Source organism: Chenopodium album, chromosome 7, assembly GCF_948465745.1.
Source record: "Chenopodium album chromosome 7, dcCheAlbu1.1, whole genome shotgun sequence".
Taxonomy (NCBI): Eukaryota; Viridiplantae; Streptophyta; class Magnoliopsida; order Caryophyllales; family Amaranthaceae; genus Chenopodium; species Chenopodium album.
In genome coordinates, this window is record NC_137840.1 from 6120378 (window position 1) to 6148241 (window position 27864).

A 27864-nucleotide genomic window follows, 5' to 3' on the forward strand; every position below is an offset into this window, starting at 1 on the left:
GCCAATAATAGATTTGTTTGTGCATTAATATTCAACCAACATAGATTAAACAGGTTTAGGGTAAACCTATTGATTGCATGTTAGTCAGAAAGCGCACATGAATACGAGAAGAATAAAGTAGAGGCCTATTATTAGGGCAAGTTCAATCTCGTTTAGGTTGGATTTATAACTTCATCCCCGAACATCCAGTCATAGTTCCAGACCTATTGGAGTTAACGATCTCCTGGATTCTTAAGGGGTGTAACCTTCACCCTGTGAACGGTTTACAAGTTCCTAAAACTTGTTGGCGACTCTTTTGCTCTAGCTTCCTTCCCTTTGGACGCCACCATGCTTAAGTGTATGATCACAGTGGGGTTCAAGTTTGGGGTAATGCTTGAAATATTCCCTACACTTTTTGGCGGCTCCACTAGGGAGGATTTCTATTTAGATTCCTAAAATTTATTTCGACAATGATTTAGAATGAGTGGATGAGACTCGAAAAGTTCTAAGTACTTCATGTGCGTAATTTTGATTAACATTTTTGTCATATGCATAAAAAAGATCTTATTGGAAAGACCATCCGTAATGAGTTAAAAACATAGGATTTTTACACGTAGGAAATTTGAGGAATATCTTTCACAATTAGGATTGAAATAATGCTGCGAAAAACTGGAAAAATTTTATCGAACACAGAAAGCTGCTGAGGAATGTAGGAACTGACGTCTAGAAAATAGAGCCTGTCGCCGATAATATGGCTCTGTCGCCGAGCGACAATTCTGTCGCCAGGCGACAGGGCTATATTGCGGCGACGGTCTCCGTTGGTTGGTGCTGCGTTCTTCCAATACCGAGCCAGAAATATGAGTTCTAATTTTGACTAGTTCTAGCACTGTTGGCTCGATTCTACTTCCTGATTGAGTTTTTCTCACTTTTTTGAAATCCATATGTGTTCTACATATGGACATAACCCTCTTGGAATTCATGCTCCATCTACCTGATTGAACGCTCTGTGCAACAAAGGGTACATCCGAGAATGTTGAATTCACCAAACCATGGAAGCGAGTTTTTAATTCGCGGGGTCCCATCCACTCGTGTCAACCCTTCAAAAGGTAAGGCTTCCGCGCGGTGCATCCTGAATCATAACCATACATGGACCCTCTTTGACTAACCCATATCCCGAACTTTAGAGAACTAGAACCATGGTTAGGTTGCAAACTCATTGCATCATATTGTGCCTATTTGACTAATTGTGCATTATTTGTTGTGCATACTCTATGTGTTTTTCTTAACCGTTTGTTTGACTTATGTTTAAGCCTTAAATAAAATAATTAATGACTAAAAGGACTTTGTATAATTAATTAATTAATTTGAGTAATTAAAGTCTAATAATTTAATCAGAATTGACTTAGTACAACTTTAGGCATGTCCCGTAGAGTAAAAACACTGAAAACAGTCCCAGATTAATGCTCCAGTAATGGGGCCGCAATTTAGGCTGCAACGCCACACGCTGCTGTGCAACGCCGAGCGACACCTCTGTCGTCTGGCGCTGCACTTCAGAGTGCGGCGACAGTCCTGTCGCTTTGGCAACAGTTCATCATTTTACTCGAGTCATCACGACGAGTCTAATTCCATAGTTTGCTAATTAGTTCGATTATTTTGTTTTTAACAGTACCTTTGTTAAGTCCTTAATTGAGTCTAGTCACATAGTCTAGCCACATGGTCTTACACAAGAGTCTTAACATGTCACCTACACTCGCTAGTTGTAGCACACACTTTGTATATGTCACCATGACCATGTCTTAGGTTCATGCATGAGTCGGTTCTTTCCGTCATTTGAGTTGGGGGTACATTCTATTCCTAATTTTTTTCATATCTCTCCATTTACATCATCATTCCATTCTCTACATGATTCCTCCACATCACAACCTTCATTCTTCCTACCTTCTTCCATCCATGCATGTTGAATAGAGTTTGAGTCATATAATTAACAGTGAATATCCCTAATTTCCCTTTCCACAGTACTTGGTCAAGGAGAGAAGGGCGATTAATCAAGGACAACCTTTTCCTTCAAGTTAAAATTTTTTATAAACCAGTGAGTCGGAAAAGGAAAGCTAAGAAGACAATGGCGAGTCAAGAAGAAGTCAATGAGCTCAAGAAGCAAATGGCTGGTGTTACTGAGTTGCTAAAGACCTTAACCCTCCAAATCAATGACCCTATGAAGAAACAACAAATGGAGCTCATGCAAGAGAGCTTGAGCAAGATATCTAATGATTACAGGTTCTAGGGCATTAGCTCGCAAGGGGTCTCAGTGGACAAGGAACTTCTTCCGCAGAAGTTCAATGCCAATGACATCCCTATGTTTAAGCCAACTGACAATCCTTACTTTCATTTAAGGTCCTTTGAAACTGTAATGAACATTAAAGGGATTGATAAGAATATTTTTCACTCTTTATTCTCACTATCTCTTGAAACCATTTGACAACATTGGTTCTTCTCCCTTGATAAAGAGAAGACCTTTACTTGGGATGGAATAAAAAATGCTTTCATTGAATTGATAGATATAAGTGTAATATTCAAATTGAAACCGATAATAGGCAACTTGAGATGCTAAAACAAAAAGAAAATGAAGGGTTCACCTCCTTCTTCAACAAGTGGAGGGAAACTTCCGCTTATATGATCGAAGTCCCTACTGAAAAAGAATCCGTGAGGATGTTCATAAAAAACTTACAAGAAAAGTATTCAAAGCACTTAAAATATCAACACAACTTGAATACTTTCAAGGTTGTCTATGACATAGGCATCGAGATCGAAGATGACCTCGCAAAGCAAAAAGCTACTAACAATAGTAACCACAGTGGCTGGAAAGGAAAGAAGAACGACAATCCTTCTTCTTCCGAAAATGCCCACTCTAGTAACAATGTTAGTACCTTTGATCTCAGTGAAGTTTTAGCCATGGATAACCAAGGATCTAAGAAGAAACTAAGGAAAGACTTCACCCCCATTGGGATGAGCTATGATACTGCCTTCGATCGACTCCATACTAACGGACTCATTACTCCCATTGGGCCTATTCAAGATCCTGCACCTAAAAAGAGATTGCCTAGTTGGAATCCAGATGCACATTGCAAGTACCATCAAAGAAGGGGTCATACTACTGAGAGCTGTTGGGAGCTAAAAGAGGCTATCCAACATTTGATCGATAATAACAAGCTTCCCATACCTCCAGCTAGCAAGAAGAGCGAGTGATGATAAAGCAAATGACACAAGGCGAGCTTCGACAACAAGATTTCATGACCTGCTTTTTATTTCTTTTATTCTTCCTTTCCCCAATAAGTCTAGCATAGGCACCTTTTATTTTCCTTAGATCTTATTTTGTAGAACTTTCTTTTACTTTTTCCTTTTAATAAAATGAGCATTTATTTTCTTGCATATGATCATTTCATTACATCGCTAAAAAAAAAAACATCATTGTCGAACTAAGCACAAGGTATACCAATTATTTGAGGCACCCCTTGTAGCCACATCATATTACCTTTCACCCTTCAAATATACATCCTTTCTTGATAAACCACTTTGAGCCTCGTCTAACGATAGACCTTTCTTTCTTCAACCCACATCTACCTAACCTGGGGATAGGATGGTGTGTAACTTATGCAATTTCAAAAGCTTGAGCAATTCAAAACATTAAAATTGATAAAAAAAAAAAGCAAAAATAAAAAGTGTGCAAAAGGGCAAGTGTTCCAATGTCTTTGACGTGAAAATGTCTTTGATATGAACACGTCTCATATTGCGTCTCTTATCGAGTGCTCAGTATCGTGCCTGAGAAACATGAATGCCAAGTGAGTGATAGACCGCATGATCGGGATTTCCCACACTTATAAATTTTTTTTAAAAAAGCTAAAAAAGAGTAGAAAGCCTCAAGCATAAAAATATAAAGATTCAAAAGCAAAGTTGCACACCTTGGGGGCTTATCTAGGGTGTTGAGCCTTTATCCTCTTCTTCTTCAACCTTTAGCCTAACCACGTTACAACCCTTAAAAATATCTTTTTGAGGTATACACATACTAGTGCGAGGTTCGGCTAGAGCTACATTCGGCCTTATTCCTAACAGATACGTAGGCAACCACACATCGAGGTGCGGCCGTAATAAACATGCATTCATATTCACACTCACACACTCACACCATGATCATATCAAAGGATCTCCAATGCTCATCCCTATTCATGTAGAGCTAGACTTGGGGGATTGATCCCTACATCATTAGCCTACCGGGGTTAAGAGTCACCACCATTTGACTCTTTTAAATATATTTTTCCACACACTTAGCCCTTGCGTCCTAACTTTAGTGTCACTATCACACACATCACAGATACATGACCAAAATATACTTCCCTTAGGAACCCTTTGTCATAAAATCTTAACACAACGCTGAAGCATTCCTTTTCATATCATCAGCAATCATCATTGCATAACAAAGTATGAAGTACTTAGCCTCCGCGCCTAAGTTACCTAAATACTTTCATTATCAAGTCAACTAGGATAGTCTAAGACGTTACAATCCTTGTACTGAGACAACGTTAACATATTAAGCTCATTCAACATGCACCTTCAAAAACTTCGCTTCTTTCTTTTTTTTCGCTTCTTTCTTTTTCGGGAGAATTGAAAGTCGGTACCCTCCACAAAAATGACGGAATTTTTTTTTGCTTTTTCGCATTTTGAGTCAAGCACATCACAGTACAATACACACACGGGTCATGAGTCACACGTGTCAATTCATCTTGGGTCAACCTCAAGTCAGTCAATTACCTTGGGTCAACCTCAAGTCAGTCAGTCACATTGAGTCAACCTCAAGTCAGTCAATCACCTTAGGTCAACCCAAAGAAAAAAATATCAAGCCTTAGGTCAACCCTAAAACAAAACACAAGCAAAGTCTTTTGGCAATCTTTTGATTTTTACAGGATACCACCATTCAGCAAAGCTCTTGTTTGCAGCCAACCAAACGATCGCAACAAACATTCAACTATCAAAGCTATTTTATTCAGAGACGCGTGGTCATATCATTAAAAAGCTCTTTGTTCAGAGACGCGTGGACATATCATCAAAGCTTTTTGTTCAGAGACGCGTGAACATATCCAAAAAAGCTCTATTGTTCAGAGACGCGTGGACATATCATTCATAATCTCTTTTGCTCAGAGATGCGTGGGCATATCATCAAAAAGCTCTTTGTTCAGAGACGCGTGGACATATCCCGAAAAACTCCATTGTTCAGACACGAGTGAACATCAAAATAGCAAGATAGCGTTCCCTAGCTTGTGGAAGGTTGTCACAACAACAAATGCAGCAACAAATCGGTTACCTCCAGAGACGTGTGCTCGACAGTGCAAGATACACGTTTCTTAACTCTCTTATTTGTTTAAATAACGCTAGTTTGCAGGTATCGGCGTTACAAGAATGATTTAGGATCGCAGAACGTTCTGAATCATTCTCCGTCCCTATCGATACTTTGACTTTTGTTTTCGAAACTTGCGTTTCTCCAAACTCAGTCAAAGTGGGGGCTTCTGTAGACACCCAAATGTGTCTCCCCAAAACCAAATCCAGCGATGAGTACCTTTCACGTCGATTCATAATCGAACGAGGTGAAAGAGTGGAAAGTCTAGTGTGGCAGTTAGTTTTTATTTCTTTTCTTTCTCTCTGTTTTTGAAATCCTATTTATGAAAATAGCCAATACAGTTTATTTTGGTCCATATCAAGTGTCCAATAATAGTCTAGTTATATTGGGCTCGAAAAGAGCTTTCCAACGATATATTATAAGCCCAATTCTGATGAATAATGAGGAAGTTATGGCCAAATTACTAAACTGTGTCTGGTATGATCTTTATATGCGGCCCAATGATCTAGAGAAGGGCCTATTATGATTTATCATTCCTAATGCAATTAGGATTGATTATAGTCTTCTAGAATCTTCTAGAAGGTTCTTTTGAATCCTAATTTGATTAGCATTGATAAATTGACTTTTAAGAGTTTTATTTAGAATAAAAGAAGTGTTTTTAAGGAAATTACAGTTTTACCCCCTCGTACACTTAAATTTTATCAAAATAAGAAAACGCGTGGAAAAACAGGTTGCGGCGCCGCAGCTACAGTCTGTCGCCTGGCGACAGGCGCGTGTTCGGCGACAGCGTCGTGTTTTATTCTTTTCGAAACTCTAATTCTTTTTTATCATAATCCAACTGATTTTCATTATAAATAGCTTCCTTAAACTTCAGTTTTTAATGATCAATTCTTAATCAACTCTCATAAATAATCACCAACTTTCATCAAGAAATTCTTGATTTTCTCTCTCTTTCTAAACTAGACTTCTCTCAAAACAAAATTCCGCATTCACAAGATCTAGACACACCTAGCCAAGTTCGAAGTTGCCTTCGTCCTAGACAGGAAAGGTTTAATTTCTGAGGGTTTGGTCCCAAATCTCTCTTTCAATTATTTCATTTAATTGTTTGATATTATTTTCCTTGAAGTTACTAACGTGTGTATTTTGTTATTAGAAAGAGATACGAGGCATCCATGTAAGTGCTTTAATTGTTTAATTGATATTATGATATAGAAATCATGTCTAGGTTGTTATTTTAATTCCTAGTATCATGTTAGAATGCTTTTCTTAATTTGATGTTTAGAATGACAACAATAAGTTCCTAGTATCATGTTTAGGGTAAAAAATATAATATCAAATATGCTTATTATGATTTCTGTGATGCTTCCTATTATCTTTCCTAATTTTCATGTTAGTATCATGTTAGGGCTAAAGCTTTGATCTTTAATGTTTAGTGACATGCTAGGGCTTGTTATTAATCTTGTTAGTATCATGCCTAGGGTCTTGCTATTATCATGCTTTAACATGATTATTTTTATAATAATGATTATTATGCTTATGATTATTATTATTATTATAATGATTATTATTATGTTGCTTGATTATATTTATTGTTATTGCTTGATCACGCCTTTATGCATGTTTAAAGGGAATTTGTACTTGTAATCACGCTTAATAAGATAATTAATAATCTTGTTTAGAGTTAATATGATTATAATTCAAGTGATCGCCAATAATAGATTTGTTTGTGCATTAATATTTAACCAACATAGATTAAACAGGTTTAGGGTAAACCTATTGATTGCATGTTAGTCAGAAAGCGCACATGAATACGAGAAGAATAAAGTAGAGGCCTATTATTAGGGCAAGTTCAATCTCGTTTAGGTTGGATTTATAACTTCATCCCCGAACATCCAGTCATAGTTCAAGATCTATTGGAGTTAACGATCTCCTGGATTCTTAAGGGGTGTAACCTTCACCCTGTGAACGGTTTACAAGTTCCTAAAACTTGTTGGCGACTCTTTTGCTCTAGCATCCTTCCCTTTGGACGCCACCATGCTTAAGTGTATGATCACAGTGGGGTTCAAGTTTGGGGTAATGCTTGAGATATTCCCTACACCTGCATGCCATTAAAGTATATCAGTGCTTGAAACTCACCATATTATATCCTTAATCTTATAGCTTAAAGTCGTATCAGCTCAGCATAGAATTACAAGATTGCATGCATATGGGGTGTAATGGGAATCTCAAAGCAATATGGTAGAAAGAAAAAATGATAAATATTTGTGATAGATACGATGGCGAGGATCTTGTCATTAGACCAATCTCTAAAGTAAATAACCCTAGCACATATGAACTAACATCTTTTGATACAGCCTTGTAAATACCAGATTTACCAGTGTCTCTGTTTTATGGCAAAAAATGTCATGTAGTAGACAAATCCCAGGGCAATATTAACTTTTATTAGCTTCTCCAACTTCAACTTCTCATCGTACCATAAAATATACATGCACACATGTTAATAGTAACGGATAATGAAACTAGAGATATTGTTTTATAACTACTTAAAAAAAATCATTATCTAAGCTAAAGAATCATAATCAATCAAACCCCAACAATTCCCCCCCCCCCTCTTCTTTCTCCGAGAAAAATTTTAAAGAAGAAAAGGAAACAAAAGCTTCTAAGATATATAAGCGCGATTATTGATAACTATTGCAATGTTCGAAAATCGAATAAATTTAATAGCATTAACTAAATAAAATAAGAAAATGATATACAAGAAGGGATACAAGTAAGATGTTTGACTTTTGAAATTAAAAGTTGAATTTAACATTTATTACCTCAATGATGTGTAATTTTATCCTCAATTCCTAAATTAAGTCCATTTTTAATATGCCTTTTATTCTTAATATAGCCTTAAGAGATACATATATCATTACCCAATATAAATAATAGTGGAAAACAAATGAATAACGTTTGTATATGCATCGGTTTAGATGCACAAAATTGATCAGAAGAAAATTAGTTGAACAACCTCATAAACTTGATACTTCTTTAGGTTTTTTAATGTGTTACACTTTGACAAAAAAAAAAATAAAAAAAAAAAAAACACACTAACATCTTAGTCAAAATGTGACACCTTGAGAAAATGGAGGAAATACTATTTAGTTAACAACTAAACTCACATTAGATTTAAGATTTAAGGTGTGTTTATCCCCAAGACCCAACCCACATACTTCAAAATATGTCACATCAACTTTCCATTAACTTTTATCCAATTTATACTTTACAAAATTGGTCCTACAAATTTTCCTACAAATTTTGTAGTTTTAATTTTCAAAACTCATAGTAAGACTAGCTTTAAGTCTTGATGCACTTTATTGCATGAATTTTGTTAAAGACTCTGCTCAAGGCTACACTTGAAACTAACTCCCCATAAACTTACTCTCAAATGTGAACTTAGCCCGGCCCTTTGACATTGTGCATACAATTGGTTAGCTTTAAGAAAGCACAATATGGCAAGAATCATAATAGTAATTAACATTGTTGACTATAAACAGCTAGCAACAATCCAAATATTGCATTAGCAATCATTGATAAATGTCTTAATTTACTACTTTTCTTTTCCATTGTTTGGTCATTCAATACATAATAGTACTAATACACATTCTCTTAGAAAAAAAGTCAGTATTACAATCCATAGCCCCAACTTACTAAGCAATAGCCACATGATGGGTTAGTTGATATGTATTAGGTTGCCTAGTTTACTAATTATATGGATATTAAGCGTCATCATGGCTTTCGAGATTTGCTACAAGGGTCATTGAAAATTTTGGTTGATATTCAAGCTTCCATAGTATTATCCTTTAATGTTTTACTTAGTTTTCTAGCTATGTCCAAGTTATTAGGCTGCATAGGTTAATTATTTTGCTGTTTGTTATCTTAGATTGTTATGTTTAGTTTCCTAAGTTAGTTTAGATTCTAAGTTATTGTTTGATTAGGAGTCAAGTAAACCTAATAATGATAGGTTTCGTATGTTATATCTGTTATAGGTTGTAAACTAGAGATATTGTTAGTCAATAGTCATTAGTAGAACTGTGTGTTTTGGTGAATAAATTTGGTTCAGTCTTGTGACTCCATTGTTATTCACTCGAACCCTATCACAGACATATCAATCTAGCTATCTTCTCAAACTTGTTTTCTCAATTTGACTATCTTAAACTTCAATCGGAGATTTATTGCTGGCTTGTTATTAATTCGGTCAGCCCAACTTAACAAAGACCCACGCAACATCAATGATTTTTTTTTTTTTTTTTTTTGTAAGGTAAGAAAAAAGAAAACATTAGGAACCCCTCATCACGAGGGGAATTCCTAATATATCAGAGGAAATAATAGGGTATAAAGATGAGGAAGTATAAAAAGTAAAGTCCATGTCATCACTAACAAGATGACCTACATTCGCGATCCAATCTGCTGCTGTATTTGCTTCTTTGTAAACATGGTTAATATCCTATTGCTAAAACCTTTGAAGAAGATTAAGGATGTCGGCGATGATGTGATCGATTTGCCATGGAACAGACCAAACTCCTTTGACTGCGTTGATTACTAAGAAATTATCTATGTCCTCTTGGAGAAATTCCCTCCCTCTTGAAATGACTACCGTAATTCTTTGAAGCACAATAAGAAGGACATGACTCTCTAAGAACTCATTAGTCACATGAGAACCAAAGAGGCTAATCGCCTTAAGGATAAGTTTGAAATTTTATCTCTTAATTCTTCTAAATCTAATTTTGTTGAGTCTCATTTGAATGTGTCTAAAAATAGGAAAAATTCTAAGAAAAAGGGAAACAATAAGTCCAAAAGCAACTTCATTCCGAACAACAAATTAAAATCCAAAATCCAAAAAGTGTTTGGTATGTGTGTGGGATCATTGGACACAAAGCATACCAATGCACCCGAAGGCCTCAGCCAAGACAGATGACAACCCCTCCCAAGCCTATGTTATTGAAAAAGAAGAAATCATTGCGGCGGTGGTAGTGGAAGCCAACTTGGTTGAGAACAAAGTGGAGTGGATTTTTTCTTCAAAAAGAAAAAAAAAGTGGAGTGGATTTTGGACATCGGAGCGTCAAGGCATTTTTGTGCCAATAAGGCTTTGATGACTAATTTTGAAGATGTTACCGACAGCGATCATGTCTACATGGGTAATAGTAGTACTGCCAGCGTCTTTGGCAAAGGAAAGGTTCATCTCAAACTTATCTTGGGAAAACTTTATTTTTAAATAATGTGTTGTATGTACTTTCTCTTAGGAGAAATCTCATTTCGGGAACCCTTTATCAACAAACCCGGTCTAAAACTTGTCTTTGAGGCCGAAAAGATTATAATGACTAAAAATGGAGACTTTGTTGGGAAATGTTACCTAAATAATGGCTTGTTTGTTTTGAATGTTATGAATGAGAATGGAAGTACTTATTTTACTTATATTGTTGAGTCTTTAGATGTTTGGCACAACCGTTTGGGTCACCTAAATTCCTCTTATTTGAAAAAGTTAAAGGACATGAATTATATTAATTTTTCAACGGATGGCAAACTTGACAAATGCCAAATTTGTGTTGAGGCCAAACATACGAAGAAACCATTTAAGCAAGTGGTCTCAAGAATACAAAATTACTTGAATTATTGATTCAGTTGGATTTAACGAACTTTAAAAAATGCACTAGTAGTGGTGGTAAAAATTATTATATTATTTTTGTTGATGACTTTAACACCTATTCTCCAGTGACTAAGATTGCCACCATTAGAACCTTGGTAACCTTTGCGGCAATTCATGACCTAGTGGTTCACCAAATGGATGTCAAAACGACTTTTCTAGATGGAGACCTTGATGAAGCTAAGTAATCTATATGACTCAACTGGAGGGTTTTACGGTGAAGGGACAAAAACACAAAGTGTGTAAGTTTAGAAAGTCTTTTTATGGTCTTAAGCAAGCTCCTAAGCAATATAATGGTTTGAAAAGTTTGATAGCACTCTTAGGAGTTGTGGCTATGTGGCTAATTTGATCTTCGGATTCTTGTTTATACTTTAAGGAGTTTGAATCATCTTGTGTTATAATAAGTTTATATGTTGATGATATGCTTATTGTTGGTACTGACCTTGATGTGGTGAATAACACTAAGGCTATGCTTTCTACTAAGTTTGAAATAAATAAAGGACATGGGAGAAGCTAATGTAATTCTTGTAATTCATCTTAAGGAAAACAAGAAATGGTTTTGCCATGAGCCAATCTCACTATGTGGAAAATATTCTCAAGAAATTTAATTCTTTTGATGTGGTGCCTTGCAATACCTCATATGATCCCAACATTAAACTTTGAGAAAAACATGTAAGGGTCATAATGTAACTTAAGAAGTCTATGCAAAGGTAATTGGTAGTAATATTCAAAAATATAAATTTACTACATACTACCTCCGTTTTTTTTAATTGACATTGTTTGACTTTTACACTATTCACACACTACACTTTGACTCGCTTTTGTGATTTATAGATGCGACAAAATATAGTCGTGTACAATCTTGTTTGAATTGTGTCGATGTATATTTTATTAATATCCACTTTTTTTATTTTTTTTATTTTTTTATTTTTTTATTTATTTTTTATAATTTTACAATGTTGATAATTAGAAATATTAAAAGTTAAAAACATGTGTAGACAAGCGTGATAATTGAAGGGTGTCAACTAAAAACAACTAGGTAGTATTATATTATTTTGATTATATTTTATATATTTAATCTATTTTTAGTTAAATTGGGAATTATTAAGTCCTCCGGAATTAGGATACATTATTTTATATATTATTAGGAATCCTATTATATATTATATATGTTGAAATTTTGGATTAATGACTAAAATAATACATACAAATCTTATCTTTAGTACTCCTAATTATATGTTACAAAAATTAAATTAGTTACCCTTAATCTCATTGTTCAATTAAATAATCAACTATATCTGAAGAAGAACAAAGATCGTTCAAAATTGACATTCGAGTTGATGATTAAATAATCTACTAAAAGTAGTAGTTAATTAATTTTTCATTTAGTTTCATTTCAAAAAAAAAAAAAAAAAAAAAATTAAAAAAAAATTATTTAGTATATATCTACTTACATATAAATTTCTAAGATTTAGTGTCTGTTCTGATTAACTGGATTGAGCTGAACTAAACTGAATTGAATTGAATTTATTGGAGCTGAACTGAATTGAATTAAACTGAATATTTTATGAGAGAAGAAAATTTAAAAATAAAATAAACTGACTTGAACTGTATTGAAAATAATTCGAAAAGAATGAGTTAAGCACAAATTTGGGTACTCAATTCTACAATTTTTCACCGTTTAGGTACTGAATTTATTTTCTTCACCGTTTGGGTACTGAGTACCAAATTCCGGCAAAAAAAATTAATTCTCCTTAAGAATTGAGTACCCTTGGTAAACAATTCAGTACCTTGGGTTAACTCTAAGTGGGGCCCACCCGAATTAAAAAAGCGCGGGGTAAAAAAAAAATAATTTCCCCCTTTTCTTTATTCCTTTATTCCCCCTTTATTCTTTATTCCTTTATTCCCCCTTTATTCTTTCCAATTCTGAAAAATAGCTGCGCATTTGGAGAAGAACACGACCATTCCTTTGGGCAAATTTGGGGAAAACGACACTTAGTGCAGCCATTTTTTTGAGGTAACCTTCATTACTCATTGTTTTTTGTTGTTATTTTGATTTAAATTTCGAATTTTTTGGCCAATTGATGATCTTATTTTGCAAGTTAGGGTTTATGGTTTTGTGAACGAAATTGATGATGTTTATTTGTTGTTTTTTTTGAGACATAATTTGTTGTTGTGTTGTTGTTTGTTGATGGATTATGCTAGTGTTGTTGATGGATTTTGTCGATTGTTGTTTATTATGCGCAAGGGTTTGATTAATGCATGTGTTTTGCGAAGTAAAACAGGGGAGGTTTTGCTTCAACTTGACTGCAGTACAGAGGGGGAGATCTTGAAGAAGCAGCAGCTGTTCTCTTTTCTTTTCTTTTTTTTTTTTTTTTTTTTTTTTTTTCTGGGAAAATCGTTGATGATGAATTTAGGATAAGAAAACTGGATTGATTCTGTTTGCTGCTTTTTGAATGCTTCAACAGAAAAATTAGTTATATATTGTTTTTTTTTAAAATTATTTTTTTAATTAGGTATGGTTAGTGGTGAGTTAGTGGCGAGTTAATTAGCCTAAAAATAAGTTTGAGTATCTAAAAGGTGAGCAAAAAAAATTGAGTACCTAAAAGGTGAAAAATCGAAGAATTGAGTACCTACTTGTACTCTTAACTCGAAAAGAATAGACTTTTAATGTGCACGGAAGAAATTTTTTTTTTTAAAAAAAAAAAAAAAAAAAAAAAATTAGCAAACCGGGAGAACAGTCCCACGAGGGGGTTTGTTGCTTGTTATGATATCGCCGCTTGTTAGTTGAGTTTGACAAAAACAATGACAGAAACTGCTGATTACGTCTCTAATCCTCTCTCTAATTCCCCTCTTAAACCTCAACTTCAACAACAATTTGAATTTGAAGTTGAAGTTGAAATTGAAGAAGATGATGAACTGAAGAAATTACTTCTACCTGATGTTTCCACTCTCCCCCTTTCTCCTCCTTCCGCCGTTGAAACCAATTTTGTTCGCTATTTCGCCCTTGGTTAGCTTCTCATACCTCTCTATTTTATTTCGGGTTAATTTCATAAAAAGATGATTTCAATTCTGAATTGGGTTTTGTTATGTTAATTAATTGGAATTTTATTTTGATGGGTTTATAATTATTCATGATATGTTTACACATTCAGATTTCATGAAGCCAGGGCATGATCAATATGTGTATCGTCATGCTAATGGGTATGTTTTGCTCTATTATTTAATGTGCTCTCATTGTCGGGAATTAATAGTCACGTTGATTATGTTTATCGTATTGTTGATGTGACAACTAAATCCGAATGGAAGTTATCTACAAGTATATAAGAAGTACTAAACTGAAGTGATGGTATTTTCAGCTATATATTGATGCTAGTAATTTTCTGATTGTGCAAACATTTGTTTACTCAAGTATAAGTTGTTGGTTAGTTGAATTGAATTTGAATGATAAAAGGTGCATAAGTGCATTGTTATAAAATCTTATTGCCTTTAAGTGGAAGAATGAGCTATGATATTTAGTGTTGTGATAAATTTGTTTTCTTTCTGAAAAATATGAAACAGGTTGTGTGTGATTGGGTTGGCAAAAACCCATGTAGCTCTTCAGGCTCAAGGAGGTGTTACCTCTGTAGATTTTAATGTTGGAAAGTCCGATCGTAGTGAATTGAAGGTCTCAGGGAAGCGCAAGAAGGTAACAAAATCAGCCTGTGTTTTGTGCATACTTTCTTTACATAAGATTCTTGTTATGTTGATATTATAGTAGCCATGTTTTATGCTGGAAAAAAAGTTAAGGATTTGGGTTGGATGGGCATACTTTCTTTACATTAGATTCTTGTTATGTTGATATTATAGTAGCCATGTTTTATGCTTGGAAAAAAGGTTTAGGATTTGGGTTGGAAGCATCAGAAGCTTTCTTCTCGATCTTTAATCATGGGTGAGTAAGAATGTCGTTGAACACTATACAGCCCTTCTTTCTGCCTTACTAATCAATAGAAGATATAGTTGAGTATTATAAATCATTATATCAATCAAAGAAGTTGAGTTGGGGCTGGCTGTTTAAAGGGATAAAATCTGCATTGCTAGTGTTGAAAATGATGTTTTAGACTCCTGATTCCATCTCAAGATTCTTTGTTGAAGTGGATATGGATCCTCGGGCCCTTATGTTTTGTCCAAAATTGAAAATTCGGTTCCCTTTAACCGCCAGTAACTATGTACATGAATGTTGAATTTATAATGTTTGGTTTTTGATTCTTGGATCCATACTCTCAAGTCTACTACTTGTATTCAAGTTCATGCATTTTAGGACCCAACTCTCATAATGTTGGACATGAAGATGTATTGCATAAACATAAATGTAGTTTATGTATTGCATAAACATATAAGTAGTTTAATCACTTATTAACTTAGTCCTCTGCCCCTTACCGACTTTAATTTTGACAAGCTTTTGTGATGTACCTATCATTTGATGGGAAAGCATAGCGATAACAGTGTAAAAAACTTTTGATTTTAACCACACTGGTACACAGTATCTTCCTCTGCCAAGTTCCAGGAGAACATTCAAAATGAAATAGTTGCAGATTGCAAGTTCATTGGTTCGTCAAATACACCTAATATAAGTGGCTTGTTTCTTTGGTGAAACAAAGACTTATGAGCTACTTCATGTTAAAACCATAAGGAAGAAAGCTCTCCTTCTCAGCCCCTTTAAATTAAACTTCTATTATCAGTCCCTTGAAGAGTATTGACTTGCAAATGTTGTAAATTATGTGACTGAACTGTTCTGTAAGTTTAGTTGAGAACTCAATTTTGCAAAATGTAATATGGACCATGCATTCATTAGCTTTCAACTTAGTTTATCCCACAAATATGCCACAAATTTGGCCTTCTTAATGAATTTGTTATACTGATATCAAGGCACAAAATATGTGACATACAGCCAGCAGTCCCTTGAAGCCTTAATCATCAGGGGTAGGGGTTTGGTCATGTTGTGCCTTCCTAGATTCTCATATGGAGAGTAATCCAAGCTTTTCGCCGGTTGAACTTATTGATGATGTATCTAAATTCTGCTCCAGGTTCTGGACATTCTGCCAATTCCTACAGATCACTATGATACTTTAAGCATATTTGCTCATTAGGCTGTGATGATTTTGTTAATTATTTATGCTATTTGATTAAAATGAGTGATGCATAGTGTAATGGACTGGGTTTCGATTATAAGTGTATTGTAATAATTAGTTCAATTAATGGAAGAAGGACTGATTTTTCATTGATTCACTGATGCTTACAAAAGGGATAACTTAGTAGCTTGAGGCTATAACTCTCTCTAAGCCACTTTAGGTAGCCACTCTCTTGTGTTTGCTTAACAATTGTCTCGATAATTTCCTTCTGCCTAATTCTATCATTCTTATACTAACGGTCAATACTTGACCTTAGGAAGTGCATGTGACTAATGACTAAAATGGAAAAAACCATCAATGAACATCACTAAAGTTGCTTGCTCTTCTTCCTTCATTTTTTTCTTAATTGCCTTTGTCTTGTTGCAAAGAAATGCCTTCCCTAGGAGGTTGCTGCTGCCGTTTTCCGCGCCTCGTGTACACCAACGGTGGTTGACCTTGGTCCATCACAATACTTCCCCCCCAAAGTTTCACCTTGTCCTCAAGGTGGAAGGACGGAAAACGATCAATCATGAACTGATAATCTTCCCACGTTGCTTCGAATTCAGGCAGACCTGACCATTGAATGAGAACCTCCGGGACTACTTTGTTACCTCCCCTGCGCTTGCGGACATCGAGCACCTTTGCTGGTTCGACCACCAATTCCAAATCGGCGGTGAGTTGTTCCGGAACGGACTGATTGACAATGCTCCCTCCCACAGTTTTTTTCAATTGTGACACATGGAAAGTGGGATGAATTTTACACGAGCTCGGAAGATCTAACTTGTACGCCACCTCCCCGATGCGCTGGAGAATCTTGAAAGGCCCATAAAATTGAGCAGCTAACTTTTCGAACGGCCGTTTGGCTAGGGACCTCTGGCGATAGGGACGGATTTTGAGAAACACCTCCTCCCCCACCGCAAACTGCTCATCCCGGCGGTGCTTATCGGCATTGGTCTTCATCAGTTGCTGAGCACGAATTAGATTCAAACGCAACTCATCCAGCATAAAGTCGCGTTCTCGGAGTTGCTCTTCCAAAGACCCCACTTGCGTTTGTCCCACTCCCACTCTTAACAGCCTTGGTGGGTCGCGTCCATAGACCACCTTGAAAGGGGTGGTCTTGGTGGAGGTATGCGGCGAAGTGTTATACGCATACTCCGCCCACGGCAGCCACTGAGCCCACCCACGAGGCTGTGATGACGCAAAACACCGCAAATAAACCTCCAAGCCTTTGTTTACGATTTTCGATTGGCCGTCCGTTTGAGGATGATAGGATGTGCTCTTTTTTAATTGCGTCCCTTGAAGTCGAAATAACTCACCCCAGAAAATGCTCAAGAACACCCTGTCGCGATCCGAAACAATGGTGGAGGGAAATCCGTGCAACCGCACTATCTCCTTGATGAATAGATCCGCCACCTTTAGGGCCGAGAATGGGTGTCTCAACCCGATAAAGTGTGCGTATTTCGAGAAACGATCAACAACCACCAATATCACATCAACCCCTTTCGAGAGAGGAAGCCCCTCTATGAAATCCATCGACACGTCTTCCCAGACGGCCGTCGGAACCGGCAGCGGTTGAAGAAGGCCGGTCGGACTCCGTTGCGACACCTTGTTCCTTTGGCAAACTTCGCAAGCCCCCACATATGCTCCGATCGCCTTGCGCATCCCCGGCCAATACCATTCGGCCGCCACGCGGAGGTAGGTCTTTACCTCGCCGTCGTGACCACCAGTAGGTGAATCGTGGTATTCATATAGCAACTTAGGAATGATGCTGGCATTTTTAGGAATCACCAGCCTTCCCTCGTAATGGACTTGATCTTGAACCAAATTGAACCCATTGGGCCCAATCTCACTGGGCTTCAATCCCCTCTTTATTTCAGCGATCCATGCATTCCCCTCCAATTCTTTTCTCAGCTCTGCCCAATTGATACTTTGAGAACTTAGTAAAGCTCCCAACTCACAGTGTTTCCTTGATAATGCATCGGCTACTCGATTTGAGGCACCCGGTTTATATTGAACCTCAAAATCGAACCCCACGATTTTCCTCATCCACCGTTGATACTCATTGCCAATCTCATGTTGTTGTGTGATGTAACGAAGGCTTTGTTGGTCGGTTCTAACCACGAAGTGTCGACCGAGCAAGTAGTGCCTCCACTTGACAATAGCTAAGCAAATAGCCATCATTTCCTTCTCATACACGGACTTAGCTTGAGCTCTTACTCCCAAGAGCTTGCTATAGTAAGCTATGGGGCGACCCCCTTGCATCAACACCGCTCCAAGACCATACCCAGATGCATCGGTCTCTAAAATGAATTCTTTTTGAAAATCGGGCATTGCAAGAACCGGAGCGGTAGTCACGGCCTCCTTAAGCTTCACAATGGCTTGACTTGCCTCCTCGGACCACCCAAAAGCATCTTTCTTGAGTTGGGCGGTTAACGGGCCGGCCACTTGAGCATATTGGGCTATGAACTTTTGGTAGTAGCCCGTTAAGCCAAGAAACCCCCTTAGCTCCTTAAGATTTCGTGGGCTAGCCCAATCAAGGATGGCCTTGATTTTGTCCTCATCCATGGCTACTCCTTGCCGTGAGATTACATGCCCCAAATAAGCTACTTTATGACTTCCAAATTCACACTTCTTATAGTTGGCATACAACTCATTTTCGGTTAATTTCACGAGAACTTGCTTGAGATGATCTTGATGCTCTCCTTCACTCTTGCTATACACAAGAATATCGTCAAAAAATACCAACACAAACTTCCTTAAGAAGGGCCTAAAAATGTCATTCATTAGAGATTGGAATGTCGCCGGCGCATTGGTCAACCCAAAGGGCATAACGAGGAATTCGTAATGTCCCTCATGGGTTCGGAAAGCCGTCTTGTGTGTATCTTCGGCCTTGACTCGAATTTGATGGTAGCCGGATTTCAAATCCAACTTAGAAAAAACCGTAGCTCCATGAAGCTCATCCAACAACTCATCTATAATCGGTATTGGGTACTTATCCGGCACGGTTTCACGATTGAGGGCCCGGTAGTCGACACAAAATCTCCATGATCCGTCTTTCTTCTTCACTAGTAACACCGGACTTGAGAACGGGCTTGTTGATGGCTTGATGATACCGGCTTCAAGCATCTCACGTATCATCCTCTCAATCTCATCTTTTTGCACTTGCGGGTACCGGTACGGCCTTACACTCACCGGGTCCCGTCCCTCTTTCAAGGTGATTGCATGCTCACGCCCCCTAGAGGGAGGCAGACCATTAGGAAGGTGAAACACCTTCTGAAACTGCTCCAAAATTGGAGTTAAAAAAGCTGGTGGCCCATTTCCAATTGCTAGCCCATTTTCCCCAAGAAGCCCATTTCCTCCTTTCTCCAAATTTTGGGCCTCCTCAATCTGATTCACTTCAATCCATAGCCCACTCCCTTGCTTACCCAAAGTTCTAAACATGGCTTTGAGTGTGATCTTTGCCGTTTCCAAAGAGGGATCGCCGGTAAGCTCCACCGGAGCTCCGGCCACCGTGAAGTGCATCTTGTGAGTTTTCCAATTGGTCGTGACCGCTCCGAGCTTTTCTAGCCATTGGACCCCAAGGATGAGGTCGGTGTTTCCCAAACCGAGTGGAAGGAAGTCTTCTACTACGGTCAACCCTTCCAACTTGACTTTTACTCCTTGACATACTCCTCGCCCCTTAACGGTATCACCATTTCCAAGTGAAACTCCGAATTCTCCACCTTGAGTCAAAGGGATTCCCGCCTCCTCAACCAAAGTCGTTGAAATAAAATTATGCGTTGCCCCGGGATCTATCATTACTACCACCTTCCTACCCATAATTGTGCCTCTTAATTTCATTGTTTTTGGATTAGAAATTCCGACCACCGAACATAACGAAACCTTCACATCCACCTCGGGTTCGGGCTCCTCCCATTCCTCCTTGTCTTCCAAGTAGCTCACCCCTATTTCCTCTTCCCCTTCACTTCCGGCAAGTAACACACTCAACTCCTTACGCCTACATCGATGCCCAATCCCCCACCGTTCATCACAACGAAAACACAAGCCCCTGGCCCGTTTGTCTTGCAATTCACTTTCCGTCAATCTTCGAGGCCCACTGCTGGATCTTTGGGCTGGTTGAGATGGACTGGGTCGGCCCATATTTACGGATCCCTGGGATTCGGAGGTCCGGGACCAAGACGGGTGGGTTGGGGCGGCGGGTAACCCGTAGGATTGGATCAAGCCCCCACCCGTTTTACTCGTGGATCCGAATTGGGAGGGGCCCGCGTGACTGGGTCCAGCTCTCCAAGGACTGATACCCATCTTCCTGTTCCCATTAACTCTATCTCTCTCTTCGATTCTTCCTGCCAGGTCCATGGCGTGCTCCAAGGTAGTGGGATTGAGCAACCGGAGCTCCGCCCTGATATTTTCTTTCAAGCCATTTACGAACTGCCCCTTCATCAGGTTTTCAGGCATGTCGTCAAGCGGAAAGGCTAGCTCGATGAACTTGCGCCGGTACTCCTCCACCGTCGAAGTTTGAGTGACGGCCAACCACTGTTCGTGTAATGTTCCGGCGTGGGTTGGCCGGAACTCCTTCAGCAGCCTCTGCCGCAAGTCTGTCCAGTGGGGAAACGGTCTCCGTCGTTGTTCCCAATGAAACCACTGCAAGGCCGGGCCGTCCATCGCCACCACGGCGGCTGAGATCTTGTCCTCCTCCGTCAACCGATAAAAATCGAAATACATCTTAGCCCTCATCACCCAATTATCAGGGTCCTTTCCGTCAAACACCGGTAAATCGAGTCTCTTTTGTTTCCACCTTCCTCCGTTGCCGCCACCCTCCTCTGCCCACTCTCGCGGGTCCCGAGACTCAGGCATCCCAAATCCTCCGTTGCGAGGTGTCCTCACCTCGTTTTCCCCTTGATTCTGACTATTTTCACCGTTCACCACCCTGATTGGTGGACTCGGCGGCGTTTGTCTGGGCTGAGTAGCCGCTAACACCGCGGCTGCCAGGGCGGCGCGCATCTCTTCTTGAAACTTCTCTCTCTCTTTGGCGGCAACTGTCACCTGTAAGTCTTGATCGGCCCGAAGACGGTCAAACCGTCCCTCCAAGCGCACCCTGTTCTCTTCTTGTCTCTTCTGCTCTGCCTCAAACAGAGCCGCGAAATTGTCTGTGATCGATTTCTGGGTGTCCGCCATGGCTTGGTTGACTGCCTCAGTGACTGCTCGACCAATGGAGGTGCCTTGGTCGGTCAGCTTCTCCTCGATTGACTTCAAGCGTGACTCGACTTCTTCTAGCTTCTCATCAACCGCATCTGCACGCTGGGTAAGTGATGGTCCCCCCGCCATGATCGGTTGCTCTGATACCAAGTTGTAATGGACTGGGTTTCGATTATAAGTGTATTGTAATAATTAGTTCAATTAATGGAAGAAGGACTGATTTTTCATTGATTCACTGATGCTTACAAAAGGGATAACTTAGTAGCTTGAGGCTACAACTCTTTCTAAGCCACTTTAGGTAGCCACTCTCTTGTGTTTGCTTAATAATTGTCTCGATAATTTCCTTCTGCCTAATTCTATCATTCTTATACTAACGGTCAATACTTGACCTTAGGAAGTACATGTGACTAATGACTAAAATGGAAAAAACCATCAATGAACATCACTAAAGTTGCTTGCTCTTCTTCCTTCATTTTTTTCTTAATTGCCTTTGTCTTGTTGCAAAGAAATGCCTTCCCTAGGAGGTTGCTGCTGCCGTTTTCCGCGCCTCGTGTACACCAACGGTGGTTGACCTTGGTCCATCACACATAGATCAATCTTTCGTTGGATAGTTAAGAACTTAAAATAGAAGACAATGCCGATACAATGTGATATCATGCAATTAGTTGATCTTCACCTGAACAATTTCTTTGTGCAGAATGCTCAACACTTTCAACCAAATAGTATTTTGTGCAATGTCCATAGTGGTGATGTCCCCTACACTGTCAGGTAAGTTTTTGGTTGCTTCTTGCTTCTCTTCTGCCTTATTTTGCCTCTTGATAATAACGAGTAGGCTGTGTCATGAACAGGTGTTGTGTCAAAGGGCCATTGCTTGAAGTCAATAATAAACTAATTGAGAATCCAGACCTGCTTAATACATCGGTGAGAATTCAGTAAGATGCTTTCTTACTGTTTTTTATAACCTGTGTCCTGTGGTATAAATGACATAGGACTGTGCTTATCATTCTTCACTATCGTTGAACTTAAATTTTGATTTTTCAAATGATGGGATAAGCCATGTACCTCAGGTATAGCCCTGCACATTGAACCCCTCCTCTCCTTCCTCTCTCTCATTTTATCAGTCTTATCACCCAGCCCCTGCGGCCCTGCCCTGTCCTCCTCGCTCTCACTCTACTTCCCCTTTCTTGAGTGTTCGAACTCATGCCATTGGTCCGGGAGGTGGGATAAAATTTTCACCACTACACATCTTGCGGCTCATCAAACATTACTTGCTTGACCTGTTGCTATTTGTAGGAAATATATCTAAATCGAGTATAGTCTAATATGCGTCATTCTCATTTGTAAAAGTGTTACTCTTTTAAATTTGATATTTTAACCAACATAGATTGGAGTCATGTGTTTAGGTTGAGAGTTGATTAGAAACACTGCTTAATTGTACAAAATTACCTGGTTTCTTGGGTTTGTTATACAACAATATCTTACTGATTCAACTTCTCTTTTACCTCAATATTTCAGGCTGAAAGAGAAGGTTATATCGCAATTGTGATGCCAAGACCAGGAGACTGGCTCAAGATTAAGGAAACGCTTGTGGATTTTGATGAGTTTAAGAAATTACGAAATCTCAGCTAACATTATTTTCTTGCTAGATTTATCTCTTGCAATTGTAGCTGCTTATAAAGCTCTCACTAACTGCCATAGAGCAGGTGGGAGCAGCTCATTCTAATTGTTTTGAAGACGCTGAGAGCTTGAAGGAGGGTTCAGCCAGACGTTGAAGGCATAAGAATCAGATCCAGCTTAAGGCCCACGGAGACCAAATCTCGAATCCTTCTATGTTATTGTATGATTTCCTTTATATTGTATATTTATTTTGAATAAACCTAGCTTAAGAAATGTGGAAAATTATTGTTTTTTTTTTCTTTTTTTTTTCGGTGATAAATTTTTTTTCATTGAATTCGTTTACCTGTTCTGAAGAGGTTTTTCTCCATGTTCAAAAAGCTCTACATGTATGTTCAGAGTATAATCCTTTTTGATGTATTTTAAAGTTAATGTTTGCCTAAGTTCATTAAAGTTACAGGTGATGTGCAACGATTTGACATAAAGCAAAGAGGGAAAATGTCTAATCGCTGCACATAACCTGTACCGGAGGTAGTATGTTGTTTATTAATCAAAAACCCGTTTGTCAATGGAATGTTCAAATGGAGTATTTATCATGCTTTCTAGAGTAGGATATACTAAGTATATTGCTCCTCACCCCAGCCCTACTCTCCCCCTACCAATATGGAAAGAGCTTTATTTATTTATTTATTAATTTTATTTTATTTTATTTTATTTTATTTTTGTGCAAACGTGTATGTTTGCATAATACATTGGCTTGATTGTGTGCACTGTAATGCCCTCGTTTCATAGACTAGTTGTTGCATAGTCAACAGTTTTCCTAGAAATAATCTGACATGCTTTTGAAAAAAAAAAAAAAAAAAAAATAAATAAATAAAACCTTAATACGGAGTCTTTAGATGTATTGATTATTGAGTCACCCCCTGTGAGAAAGGTTTGATTTTCACTCTAAACAAGTGGAATCTCCAATTTCCCTCTTACTTTGTGAGGGAATTCTCTTTAACCTTAATAAAAAAAAAACATAGAAAAAAAATAAATAAAATCTAACACGAATTAATTTATATTATGATAAAATTGGATTGGTAACAAAATGTTCTTAACGTTCTATAATAGTCTTGACTTTTGAATTTTTAATAATTTCTCATAGATCTAGTTTTATCCACATTTTCCCATTATTATTTTTGGAAACAATACTTGGATGGATCTAATGCCAAAAACACATTTACTACCATTGTTAAAAGTGTCTTAAAAAAAAACATGTAGAGCTTTTTGAACGTGCTAACTTCAAGCAGAAGTATTCCAATAAATTAAGATTTGATATGAAACAAATTTAAAGCAACTAAATAGGTGAAGGTGGTGGTTGAAGGGTAATACGAATGGTGTGGGGTTAATTATAACATACTTGTATAGTTGCATCTTTCAATAGAGTGACTATAATTTTCCACCATCCCCTAAAGCTGATACATCATAGACTACCCCAAAATAAACATAACAATCCCTTTCTTTCAACCATCCGATCCCTATTTAGTATTTACCCCCATCCTTTGTATCACCTCTCTCGTATCTTTCTCTAAACTCCATTCCTCCCGCCACTCTCGTGGTGGCTCGGCCCCCCTATCTTACTCCAAGCATTATAAGTATATATATGATGACCTTAGTGATCTTGTGTTGAGGTCACTTTCTTCATTTATATATGATAGTTTCTCCAAAGGCAGAATATGATGCTACGTCGTGCACTAGGCAGATGGGCAACTAATCAAAACTTGTGATAGATTTACTGACAAATGTGCAGTAAATAAATTGTAATATTACATTTAATTTCAAGGTTCAAAATTGAACAACCAAAAAAAGAATCAATCTTTTTATGTGTTACACACTTACACTAGTTTACATAAATCAACAAATATAATCAAATTTTACTCTAACTAACTTGTGTGGAAAAAAAAAAATGTATTGTTTTTGTAAACTACATCAATGAAAAAATTGTCCTACTAGCTAGCTAACTTCTATGAGTTCTATCCAAAGAATCATTGAACAGCAAGCGCGAGCAGAGATTGCTATAATGCTGCCATTGTTGATCGTGTCAACTCAAAGGGGCTAATATTTCTTGAAGAACTAATCTTCTTGATCTATTTATAGTTAAGAAGCACAAGTAAATATGTTCTTCAAGCTCATCCATTTGTTCTTCAAACCCGCGATCGTGTAATTGTATATCCTTTAGTGCTTCCCTAATCACTTCATGATTCCTCCCATTCCTCACACACATCTTTGCAACCTGTCTTTTATGCTCAACCTCATCGTGCAACCGTGTCACGAGCCTCCCTACCGTGTCAAAGTCATTGATAAAGGTATAAATGCCCCTAGCCGCGACATCTAGTTGTGACCCTAGGTGCTTAAGGAAGCTTGTCTTAAGCGATCCACCACCGTGTACACTCTTCATCACACCCTTCGACAATGGCAATAATAAGGCCGGTGCCCCTAATAGTCCTACCATGATATGCATTGCTAAGGCTAGCAACGCGATAGCAAACACCGCGTATGTGATCACAAAACCATAGCCAGCTGCCTTTTTATATAACCGCGTAAATTTCTCCCTTCTCTTGATTTTCCTCTTCCTTGAGGTCAACTTTCGAAGAAGATGGGAGTAATTGTCATGGATCATACGAAAGTCTACCGCGCCATCAATGATTTCTAACAAAGGATTGCTTAAGCTTGCATAGGAAGCTAATTCTTGAAGTAGCAATTCATGACATTGTTCATCACCTTGCTCGGATAACTTGAGCACCCTTTTGATAAGCCGGTGGTTAGACCGCGTTTTATGGATTCCTTCAAGAAGAGCTTCACATATATTGCTAGCTTCAAGGCTTGCATCAAAGTAGTCAACAAGAAGGGTTTGAAGATTCGACGATTTTATGAGATCAATCACTGCCTCTTGTCGCGGTTCTAGGAGGAGTTCCGTGAGATGCGAGTAAAATGGAGGCGGAGATGATGAAGTTAAGGAAGACGAAGACGAAGATGGAGGTGAAGGTGATGCTAAAGGAGAAGAAGAAAGTTTGTCATCTAATGTTGGTTTTTGTAATCCTGTTAGCTGAATTTGAGCTTTGCTCCAAATTTCCATGTATGATTGTGTTCTAAATACTCCCTTGTACTCTTCATTTACATTTAGCTTCCCACACAAGCTAGCCTCTTTCCCTAGTTTTTTCCTTGAATTTCCTAAAACACACAAAACAAAAATCTTATTAGCACCTCATCATTCAAGATCTAATATTATAATAATAATAATAATTGAGCATACATATTTATTTTATTCTAATTTCTCATCGAACTAGAATTCTCTCCAATAATTGAACAAGTTAACTAATTACATCAAAATTAAACAATGAATTTAATCTTCGCCGTTCAGTTATTGAAGAGGATCCTCCCTCGAAACAAAGAATTTAATTGAATGAAACAAAAATCATGAAGTATTTGTCATGTGCTTACCATATTTTGAAGAAAATGAAGATTTAACCTTGGACCACCAAATCTTGTTGCTCTTTGAGGAAAGCATGTCGTTGTTCATTGTAAATGAATCAAAATATTTTTTGTCTTAAATGTTTGAGAGAAAAAGAAAGAGAGAGGTTTTGATTTCCTTAGAGCTTATTAATATGTAGCTTAGTAGTTAAGGTTACAATAATAATGAATTCAAAGTGGTGATTAAACTTGATTTATATATGTTTTAGGTAGAGAGAAAAAGAGAAAGAGAAAGAGAGAGAATTAAGTGGAATAGAACAAGAAACTCATTTGGCAGTTGTGTATAAATACAAAGGACCACCGCTTTGTACAAAAATAATTTGTTAGTGTGACTTAGGTTACACGATAACGTAATCATACGTGTATTATTCATCGATCACCTATATTTTTGGTGCATGATTCTGTTTTATTCTATTGGATTTCCTTTTATTTTAAGTAGTTACTGTTATGTTTTAATTTGTTTTGTGTGTGCCTTTTGGACAAGCTAAAGAGGTTTTGTGGAAGGTATTATTATTGTAAAGAAAATGAAAGTAGTAGCTTGAGATAAAAACTAGAACTAACGGTTTTATCCACACGTATGAAAAATTTTATTCCCAATAAAATTGAGGTTAATTTATCATTCAATAATCTATATACTCCGTAATAATGATGTCATAGCTTGTGTTAAATATATGATCAAAAGTTTTTCTCATTAACTTGTTTATCATTGTTCTTTATTATTGGGTAAATTTTTATTAAATTATTCTATATCAACTTTTTTTTTTTTTTTTTTTTTTCATAGATTAACAGTTAAGCTTAGAAGTTATTTTCTTATATGTAACTATTGTAAGTTATTGAAAATCAAACCTGCAAGTTTGCTAAATTTGTATTAATCTGAGTAAAACAAAATAGCTATAAATTTACTAAGAAGATCAATATTAATAAAACACATCTAAACAGTCTAACAGACGGTAGAATTGAAGTATAATAATACTAATCATTTTTTTTTTATGAAAATTAAATTAGAGGGAATATTATGTATGAAATAGGAAGTAGAAAGTTGAGTTTGATCCTAAAAGTTAATATACCCAATTTGACTGTAATAATAGATTGTTAGCTTTTTTTCAACATGTAAGGCCCAAAAGGTAGTATTAATGTCGAAGAGTTTGTTGGCCATAACTATCAAGATCAACTTAAAAGGTCATAATATCAAAAAGGGAATGGTTACCTATATTTTTATTATTTATGTTTCTATGATAGAGTTCTAAAATTATGTTTGATTTCCTTGAAATAAGGTGATTAAGTTCAATTTCTTTCTATTAAGATTAGACCTTTTTATACGGTACAACTATTATCGCTTT

General features: G+C 37.3%; 2 protein-coding genes across 3 annotated transcripts; one reads left to right on the top strand and one right to left on the bottom strand.

The window, feature by feature from the left end:
• Nucleotides 1-13738: 13738 nt before the first annotated feature.
• LOC145638854 (uncharacterized) lies at nt 13739-23428 on the top strand. Of its 2 annotated transcripts, none has more exons than XM_081689899.1 (6): nt 13739-14061; nt 14207-14255; nt 14613-14739; nt 22095-22165; nt 22246-22329; nt 22913-23428. In XM_081689899.1, exons 1-6 carry the CDS (start codon nt 13857-13859, stop codon nt 22941-22943), a joined length of 567 nt encoding a protein of 188 aa, XP_081546025.1. In that variant the 5' UTR covers nt 13739-13856; the 3' UTR covers nt 22944-23428. The 2 variants fall into 2 exon arrangements, with proteins under 2 accessions (XP_081546025.1, XP_081546024.1); XM_081689898.1 differs by having other exon boundaries at nt 13741-14061; nt 22246-22318.
• Nucleotides 23429-24756: 1328 nt separating this feature from the next.
• LOC145638855 (UPF0496 protein At1g20180-like) lies at nt 24757-26777 on the bottom strand. The gene is made up of 2 exons (XM_081689900.1): nt 26495-26777; nt 24757-26224 (listed from the first exon to the last, which is right to left on the bottom strand). Exons 1-2 carry the CDS (start codon nt 26571-26573, stop codon nt 25095-25097), a joined length of 1209 nt encoding a protein of 402 aa, XP_081546026.1. The 5' UTR covers nt 26574-26777; the 3' UTR covers nt 24757-25094.
• Nucleotides 26778-27864: the final 1087 nt, after the last annotated feature.